Source organism: Portunus trituberculatus, chromosome 14, assembly GCF_017591435.1.
Source record: "Portunus trituberculatus isolate SZX2019 chromosome 14, ASM1759143v1, whole genome shotgun sequence".
Lineage (NCBI taxonomy): Eukaryota > Metazoa > Arthropoda > Malacostraca > Decapoda > Portunidae > Portunus > Portunus trituberculatus.
In genome coordinates, this window is record NC_059268.1 from 11334006 (window position 1) to 11344183 (window position 10178).

A 10178-nucleotide genomic window follows, 5' to 3' on the forward strand; every position below is an offset into this window, starting at 1 on the left:
GAATTACACACACACACACACACACACACATTTGCAAAAAAACTTCAAAATTAACACACTCACACACACGACACATTTACTAAACCTTCACCACACCTTCACACATTTTGTAAATGCCTAACGACACTCCATATATTACTTATAATGCTGTTAATTACTGCATATCGCAGAATTGAAGGGGATACTAAACTGAATATTTTCCTGTTCTGACGACTAGTAAACATTACATAACCACTCGTTCTTTGAAGCTTGTTGTATTTAGAAGTGAATAGCAAGTGTTCCAATTGCCTTGTGATGTCGTCAGTTGAATAAAAGTAATCATATTACAGGGCCGATTCGTTGTCTCTTTTCAGATGGAAGGAAAGATACAGGCATGCAGACACATTGGTTACGCTTGCTTGATGGTTGTTACATTAAGAAAAAAAAAAAAAAACAAGCGTAGAGCAATAAGCAATAGCCTGTTTAAGACATTCCCCATCAAATGTTATATTATATAATGCACGCGTTAATAGTGAGGAACCAGTATGATTCACATAAAAATGTGAATCCTGCTGGTTCTTCACTGTTAACGCGTGTATTAACTATAATATGACATTTTGATGAGGAATGTCTTAACCAAGCTATTGCTTGTTACTCTACGCTTGTTTCTTTTAATCAATGTAGTTAATTAATAGCTAATTACATAATTTTATTAGTACCAATATAAGTATAGGACAAGTTGTTCTATCTATATATGCAGTAGTATCAGTACCACTCTTTTCAAGTAATATACTAGTTAATAAGGCGACTGTGGCTACGCTAAGCCGGACAACTGTTCCACGGTGCTACCCACCCTCCCACTCCCAGTACTCCTCAGTGTTTCGTGATGGTAGGAGGTGTGCGAGTTAGCAGGTACTACCACATTTAAAAATCCTCTGTTAATTTAACACGGGATTGTAATTTTTTTTTTTTTCGATTCTAGTGACATGTTGACAAGATTTCTATATTCAAACGGCTCTGATTGAAGTGACCCGTACTGAATTTCACGAGTGTTTTTTTTAGGTTCCGTTGACAATAACAAGACTGCGTTGGTGTTTCCACGTCTCCTGGACTAAGCCACAAAACCGAACCACAGAAGCAGGACTACGTTATGAAAGTGAGTGTTTATTTAATACTAGCCACAGCCAAGGGATAACTCAGGATAAATCATCAAATGCCTTTCGTGCAATTTCTTAAATGTTTTTATGTGAGGCACACTGGGGGGTAGGGATCGACCCGATCCCAGCCATCATCAGCCATTTCCAGCCTTATCTCTTATATTAAAAGCCTGTCATGCCCCAATATGCAGCCGCGTTACTAAGCTTTCATATCAGCTATTGAGATACACCCACCATGGGCAGGTTTAGGTTTGGTGAAGGTTCAAATGAGGTACAAGGGGGGGATAGACCCTTTCACGGTCCCGCCGCCATCTTGGATATGCCTACCCCGGCCCTCCCAGAATCCAGGATTATTTTCTTTAATTCCTAGACAGTTTATTTGAGCTGAATGGTAAGATTTGATGCTTTCTACAAGTATTTGGTTGTGTTTGAAGTGTTTCCCGTGTGTGTGTGGGCGCAGCATGTTGTTGTTAGCGTTGTTTTTGTGACAAATAGGGCTGTTTTTTTGGCGCCAAATTTTCAGGACCATTATGGGAAAATTTTGTTAGAGGCAGTATTAAGTTATTATTGTTTTCAAAAAATAGTTGATGTATTTTAAAGTGTTTCGCATTCCTGGTCAGTGGAATTAGCGAAGAGTGGAATTGTTTTCTAACGGTGTTAATGTGCCAATAATAGTTTTGTTGTTAACCCTGTGAATAATTTATTTCTGGTTCTAACTCTCTCATAAGTGCTGGAAAAGATTGTTCATATTCTTTAAAGTGTGTTTCGTTCCTTTGAGGTGAGAATGGGCGGATATTTAATTTTACTCTAAGGTAGGTCAAGGTTCCAACATTTTATTTATAATTCCTTTAAAAGATCTTTAATATTACTGGGGTTTGGAATCTCTTTATATTTTTGGTATTAGTAAAAATATGTGCCAAGTCAAAATATGTAAAGCATTCAAGTCTGGCGGCGTTTTTCTTGGTCATTTTCAAAATTATTTACGTAACGTATATTAGCCCGCTAGGCCAGGCCGCGGCTATGACGTCATCAGACCACCGGACCAGACCGTGACGTCATCTGCCCACCGGCCCGGGCCGTAACGTCACTATGGCGGGAGCCTCCCTGATATCTTCCCCGCGTATCTTTATTTACTATGTTACATCTTGTGTGTGTGGGGGGGGGGAGACAAGGAACATAGGGATTAAAGCATATATATATATATATATATATATATATATATATATATATATATATATATATATATATATATATATATATATATATATATATATGCTTTAATCCCGATGTGCTTTTAAAATTTTGTTTTACCTCTGGGAAGAGCGGCAAACTGGAAGGCCGCTAGCCGCCCCGGACACCAAAAATACGTACTAGTTACATCGCTGGAACTGTGGAACAGTAGTGGTGGTGGTTGTTGTAGTGGTAATAGTAATAGCAATGGTGATGGTGGTAGTACTGGTGATAGCAGTAGTGGTGGTGACAAATTACACACACACACACACACACACACACACACACACACACACACACACACACACACACACACACACACACACACACACACACAAACTTGCAAACTTGAAGAACTCTTACGTTAAAATGAACCCTAAACAGGGCCTACAACACTGTTTTCCTTGGCCAGTGCCCATTTGCCAAATCTTCACATCTGGACACACCTTTGTAAATGCTTAAAAATATACTCCATATATTGCGTTATAATGCTGTTATTTGTTGAATATCTCAGAAATATTCCTATTCTGCCACCTCGGAAATAAAAAAAAAAAATAAATACATAAAAACATTGAAAGGATAAGCTAAAGTAGACATTGTCCATTACGGTTTTCACGCCGCTGCTTTTTATTGCCTCTCCAATTTTTTTTCAATTCTTTTCCTCTTCCTCCTACTTACACTGCAAATAACGCAATAACAATAAGAGCAGCAGCAGCAGCAGCAGCAAGCAGCAGCAGCAGCAGCAACAGCAACAGCGGCATCAACAGAAGCAAGCAGTGACAGGCCAGGCCCAACCCTCCTCCTCCACTTCACGCCCCACACAATTTCACACACTTATCCACCAACTTCCGCTGATCTGTTCACATATCAGCCGATGCTAAGTCATTCTTATATAAATACTTCACACCGTTATTTCATTACTAACGGAGAAAAATAGACACTTCACTGCGTTTCACCTATATCAGCCATTGTCTCGTTTTGAGACGATAAAACAATAACGGGCCAAAATATGAGCGCTCTTCTCCACAGAGGCTGCCGCCTCGGGCGCTTGCCATCTTGTTCCCGCTTGCTGGTTCCAATACCTTTTCACATACTGCTCTACTATGTTATTCAGTCTCTGTTATATGTTTTAGGGGTTTATATAGATGTTTCGTTGCTTTTGAAGTGTTTTTCCTGCCTCTGTTTGGGAAATATGTTACGTTTATTGCTGTTTTTGAGCGGAAAATGAGGGCCAGCTTTTGAGTCAAATTTACATCCCGCCCATTAACGAGTATTTCATTTCAAGCTATAACCGAATCTCCATCATTTCAAAGAATTGCTTATATTCTTTAAAGTGTGCTACTAATTCACTGATTCAAATATGTGGACTACGAAAATGTTTTTTAGTCCTGATAAAAGTAGATACTAAAATATTTCTTTTATTTGTTTACTTCTCCAGTTCTAACTCATTCCAAATTATATTAGAAGATAGCTTAGATTCATTAAAGTGTGTTACCATACTCGCGAGTCAAAATGGATGAATTTCACAGAGATTTATTATGTGTGTATATGTTTCAATGCACTCATTGGAAATGCACTCGTTCGGCTTCTAATAACATCATACTACGCTTTTCAAAAATGAAATATAAAAAGTACAAACATGTAAACTAAACTATAAGCCATTATCTTCCTAAATGTCAATGCATCCACTTGTATATCAAATAATTAAAGTAGAAGGAAGAGAGAGAAGCGCTGGAAAGAGATGAGTACAAATAAAAAAAAAAAAACTTGTACACTAGTAGAGGTAGTGAAAGAGGAAACATAGAGGAGGAGGACGGAATAGTGGAGAAAGCGGAAGGAGAGAAGAAACCAGAGAAGAAATAATAGGTTATCAAGTGTTTTTTCTCTCTCTCTCTCTCTTCTCTTCTTCTCTCTCTCTCTCTCTCTCTCTCTCTCTCTCTCTCTCTCTCTGTGTGTGTGTGTGTGTGTGTGTGTGTGTGTGTGTGTGTGTGTGTGTGTGTGTGTGTGTGTGTGTGTTTTGCTATTAAGTACGTACTTGGAAATATAGTAGTCACTCTTTCAATAACGATAAAAGAAGACTCAAATATTTTAGGATAGACTTAGTGATTCTTTAGCAGCCGCTTACAGGGCACTACAGAACACGAAAACTTCACACTTACCGCCAAGTGGCATAAGACAGACCATTATATTTTATTTTTTTATTTTGATAGCTATGAACTAAGACAATAATTCATGTTCTTTTACTGATATTTTTTACATTAAAGATAAATATACAGGTATCCTTTTTGCGTTCCTGGTATTTCATATGTTAAAATTCAAAATAAGTATCAGCAACAATCAACAAGTGTATAAATCGGAAGCCTATTCATTCTATAAAATATCCAACATCGTCTCCTGTAAACACACAGCTCACTAACACGTCGTAAGAAGGCGGTGACTAAATTTAAACCCAACTTTATTACCAGGAGGAAGGAGCACTTAACCTCCATATTGCAGGACGACTAATTAGCAAGGAGCTCCAACGTAAGACTCACAAGCAAACAACTAAGCGGGCCACTGGTGGAGACACAGGAAGAAAGGCAGCATGTGGTAAGTGTACAACATTGAAAGGAAGGCAGGAGGCACTCTAAGGCAGAAGGGAAGAAAACCATATTTGTTAGAGGATGCTGGACACACGAATGAAGAGATAAGTTAATAAGGATAGAAAATACGAGAGAGAGAGAGAGAGAGAGAGAGAGAGAGAGAGAGAGAGAGAGAGAGAGAGAGAGAGAGAGAGAGAGAGAGACGTTTCAAGATTTCTTTGAGAAGCGTATGATGGCTGTCTCACATCCAACTTAGTTACTTGCGTCTGTGCTCTAAAATGTGGCATATATCTTTCCTATATATGGACGACTGTTCCATGTTGTATCGAACGATGGGGGAAACACAATTTCTTGCCAAGTTTAGAGTAGTTGTGGCGAGATTGAGGGGTGGAAAGGCGGCCCACTTAGTCAAGTAACAATAGCGATGAGCTGCTAAAGCTGGAGGAGCAATTCCAACAGTTGTATGGCAGTCCAATACCACTCCTCCTGTGTGGAAGAGGCGTGTGGTCCTCTCTACCTAGGAAGGATACGAGTAGGTGGAAGATTACACAACAGCTGAAAATGATAACGTAATAAAAATGTACACGGGCATTAGACATTAGAATTAGAATGCTGCAGAGTTGGTCAAAGTACATAATCACATCCGTCCTATTATATACGCGTACAGATGAAACGTATATATTTTTCTTCTTATAACATCACATACAGGACTTTATTATACAAGTTATTATTACCGCTACTTCTTACCTAATATTTTCATCCAGCCCAATATGATATAAATTCTATGTAAAATCTCTTAGCTGGTGAACCTATAAAAAGAAAAAAAATGAAGAGATGAATAAAAGAAAGAAAGAAAAAAGAACGATAGTCATGTACATAGATGATAATGAAGTATACAATCTTACCTACAATAGAAAACAGATTAAAGTTTTATGTGTCAAGAGTCAGGCATGAGTAACCTTATTATCCTTGAATCTTAGAGGGCGTAGAGAGAGAAGCAGAAACACCAGCACTAGTACAGCCGTAGTGTTACCAGAGTGGACTGCTTGTAACTTTATCACGCGCGCGGCCCACTGATTGATTGATGGCGGAGTGTTGGGCGTCACCAGAGCTGCCCACCATCACCACCACCACCACCACCACCACCCTGATCCATAGCCCCTCGTCTCCATACTGAGAGAGAGAGAGAGAGAGAGAGAGAGAGAGAGAGAGAGAGAGAGAGAGAGAGACTTCCCTATGCACTAGCGCTCCTTTCAGAACGAAAACTTTGAACATGACATTACTAGACCCCCAAAGCTATCTTCACATAAAGTGACGAAATTTTGTTCAATTTTGAGGGAATTGTAGGGAGATATAAAGCATTTTTTATCTTATTTATAAGTATAATCTGATAACTAAGATGTAAAAGGTTTTGAAGAATAAATTATTTCTAATTTGTGTGTGTGTGTGTGTGTGTGTGTGTGTGTGTGTGTGTGTGTGTGTGTGTGTGTGTGAGACCTTTCTCCTCCCCTCCTTCACCCTATCTGGATATAGTGTGTCGTGGCTATGGGCTTACAGTCACGCTTGAGTGTGCTCAGATCCGGGAAGCGATGCTAGGATCTTGTTTTCTATATAGCAAGTCACACACAAACTACAATAAAAATTACAACAGTCCTGCAAAATGACAGTTCATAATAGAGATATTTGGCTATTGCTGTTTATTTCTTTGTACTAGGAAAATGTTCACTTCCTCCCTCCATCTCTCACGCCGCTGACCCCGTCCTCCCCCCCACCCACAAACATCAGGTCTCCCTCCACTGAATATGACTCCGCTGGACAGGTGACTAATTGCCGTCCAACGAATGCTCACACATAAAGGGAAGGCTGTGGTGTCTGGCAGCAGTGTTGTGTTGGTGGCAGCGACCATGCACTGGTTGGGCTCTGGGCACTGTTGTCCATTCATACCGAAACTGAACGTTCTTTGAAGACTCGTTAGAAAAATAATTAGAAAATAATTGATGTGTTCTAAGGCTTCTGAAGCATACTCGGCAGGAAGTAGCAGTGACTGTGTATGACACTTGCGTTGAGAAGGAAAGTGTACAGCTTGTATTGGTGAGTGACGCTGTGACGCCCCAGCTTGGCGCCACACATTGCAGTGCCGAAGAGGGATGGAAAACCGTCCCAGGAGGACCGGCAAGTCAGCATTTAAAGGTGTGTGTGTGTGTGTGTGTGTGTGTGTGTGTGTGTGTGTGTGTGTGTGTGTGTGTGTGTGTGTGTGTGTGTGTGTGTGTGTGTGTGTGTGTGTGTGTGTGTGTGTGTGTGTGTGCATTTCTTTGATATCGAAACTTAGATGAACAGGAGACATGAAAAGTAAGGTTTTTCCGTTTCTTTTTCTCTAATTCAAAATCATCTGGTTGAGATTATATATTATATGTCTTTGTAACACACAATAAAGTGAAGACTAACAATATCTCTTCACGATGTAGTGTTTCACGCTTCTCATCAGCGCCCCTCGTCCACCCGATCATTCAGTGGCTGACAGATGAATAGGTGACTGGATATCTGAGGAAACTATCACTCTGGCATGCACGTGAGAAGGGTTCTTACTCACCATAACTTCAAGGGTCAAAGAGACGGACGAGGGCAGCCCAATATGTACCCTCGCTGTTGTTCCTCTTACAATATACGAGTGTTTGCATGTGATGGGCTAGCGGGAGTGTTACTAAGCCAATTCACCATACAGTAAATTTTCCTTTACTGCACAATAACGAGGTTTCTGCATTAACGAGCTTTCTGGGCGTTTTGACTTCTGTTGCTTAGTTACCCTGAGAAAAGTAAATCGATCAAATAATTAACTTGCTAATATGCCATTTATTTTTATGTAAGAGGGGAAAACTGATCAAGGGAACAAAAACGATACAAGAAAAATGCCCACTGAGATGCCAGTTCCCGAACAGGGTCAGAGGAAAGGAACTGATAAAACGAAAAAAAAAACCGTTTGACTCCATCCTATCCAAGAGAGCTGAATGAATGTAAACTCCACCATACATGCTAAAAATACTCATACATGGGGTTATAAAGTCCCTGTACAGAGTTAACAGTTAACGGAGTGAAAAAAAAAAAAAAATCTGGCTGGAATGACTCAGAACGCCTAACTTTATTCAAGCTATTTTAGCAAGAGATGAGATGTGAAGTTTCCAGATTAGATTATAAGTAAAAGGATAGACCGAGGATATTCAGTGTAGAAGACGGGGATAGTTGAGTGTCACTAAAAATAAGAATTAATTGTCTGAAAGATTGTATCGAGTTGATAGATGGAAAAAAAAAAAAATTGAGGCAGTGAACAATGCTGCCACATTTATAGTCTTTGAGGCCAGAAAAAAAAAAAAAAAAATGCGCTCCATCTTGTTCTTAAGATTAGAATGGTTCACAGAACCAAATATCATATGCAACAGAAGGTGTAAGACAAACTACTCAATGCTTCCTTGCAGGATCAAGCGGGCCAAGTAGGAGAAACTGTGGCAGAGGGCGGGACGTGATGTCTCCAATGTGCGCATCCGCGACACAGGCGGAGAGTGGGGAGGCGACGGGGACAGGTGAGTGAGTGATGCAGTAAGAGACGTAGTTATTAAGGAGGGAAATGTTCAGGAAAGCACAGAACTCTTATCTCCAATGAAAATAAGCAATGTCTCTTCAATATTGGCTCATGATTACCAATTCTTTCAGAGGCTTTTTTAAATAACGAAAGCACAAAATACATGTCTCTATATTTTGTTGGAATAAGTTTCACGAACAGCCACATCCAAGAACGCCCTGAGAGAAAGGACCCGTGTGGAGAGTCTACGTAAAGCTTACATGGAACTACAGGCGGCCATTCCCTCTGTCCCGCCCAACACCAAGCTATCCAAGGTGAGTCGCTGTTGGGATAATCTGGGACGTTCCATGGTAGTGCTCGGAACGGCAGAACAGAGGAACTGCAATGACTGGACTGGCCTGTGTTCGACCTTCTGTTGCACTCGTTCGGATTCAGCAAGATGATTTTTTCTTTTTTTCAGGCATTACTTGGCTTTGTTATAGTCTCCAGCTGAGTGTTAACAGAGAAACACCTAACACTAGCGTGCATTACAGCTAGACGTGCTGGTGCTGGCTACCACCTACATCTCCCACTTGTCACAACTACTTCAGGAGGACGACCTACGTGCCACTCACGATACCAACAATAATACTACAGCTGCTGCGGTCGGAGTGAAAGCTGCAGGCGTGGAGCAGCATACCCACTATCCGAAGGTAGCATCTACCGCGAGGGGTTCGCAGAAGGGTCTCCTACATCCTGTCAAGGTAAAATGAGGACAGCAATAGTGTGCGAAACTGAGCAGAGATAAGATATTTTCTTAGTGCACCTGTTACTTACTTCCTCCCTTGCAGATATCAAAGATCGATTGACAGATAGATTAATAGATAAGTAAGTAGACTGGTAGGTAGATAGATACATATAGATAGATACATACGACACAAATTATAACGAAGATACATAAAATCTTGCTGTCAATTCACCACAATGTCGCTTTACTTATATATTTATTCACTTATTCACTTAATGTAAAAAACCTTAATGAAGCGTTTGGTTCTTGTGATGGCCGCCGGACACCATTAAGGCCAATTATAAGCACACAAAGGAAAAAGATCCTACCGTTTCAGCAAAACATAAATATCGCTTACTCTTTTCCTATGTAAGCAAAAAGCCATCGTCCAAAGGAGACTACGATGTAATGAAAAATAACATGCTAGCAATGGCAAATCCGTAAAGCTACTTACATTCATCCTCCCGTCCTGCACATTATTCTACGTAACGCCAAGACGTTCCAGAACTCAGTGTATAGTCGATCCCCTGCTGGCCTCTCATGTACTCATCAAGTCACTCATTACTTCACTTTTCCAGAAATGGCCGATGCGTGCACGGCTGTACCCTGGTGTGGCGGTGAGCGAAGCGGCCATGCTGCTGGGGGAGCAGCCCTCTGGCTTCAGACACTTGCGATCCAGACTAAATCCCTCGCCAGCCACCTCCTCTCCCTATCCACTGGCGGCTCATGTAGGGAGTCCCACGCTTCAGCAACCCCACACTGCTGAAAACGGCTCCTGTAACTCAACGGGGATGCTTTCAGAAAATGGCGTAACAGCTGACGTGAATGACGCAGCGACCTTCCTGAACGGCGCACTGCCCGGAACCCACACGTGCCTGCCGCCGCCCTAC

The 10178-nt window shown here is 40.9% G+C and overlaps 1 protein-coding gene across 3 annotated transcripts in view; it reads left to right on the forward strand.

The window, feature by feature from the left end:
- Positions 1-858: 858 nt before the first annotated feature.
- LOC123503836 overlaps positions 859-10178 on the forward strand; it is a 9667-nt gene continuing 347 nt past the window's right edge. Inside the window, exons 1-7 of one of the 3 annotated variants that reach the window (XM_045253907.1) lie at positions 868-891; positions 1042-1135; positions 6806-7138; positions 8419-8523; positions 8724-8836; positions 9056-9265; positions 9867-10178. The exon at positions 9867-10178 is cut by the window's right edge and continues 347 nt beyond it. In XM_045253907.1, the coding sequence (XP_045109842.1) occupies positions 7096-7138; positions 8419-8523; positions 8724-8836; positions 9056-9265; positions 9867-10178 (783 nt within the window). In that variant the 5' untranslated portion in view covers positions 868-891; positions 1042-1135; positions 6806-7095. Of the gene's footprint in view, positions 892-1041; positions 1136-6759; positions 7139-8418; positions 8524-8711; positions 8837-9055; positions 9266-9866 lie in introns of those variants that run through there. The other 2 variants (XM_045253908.1, XM_045253906.1) reach the window with 2 other exon arrangements.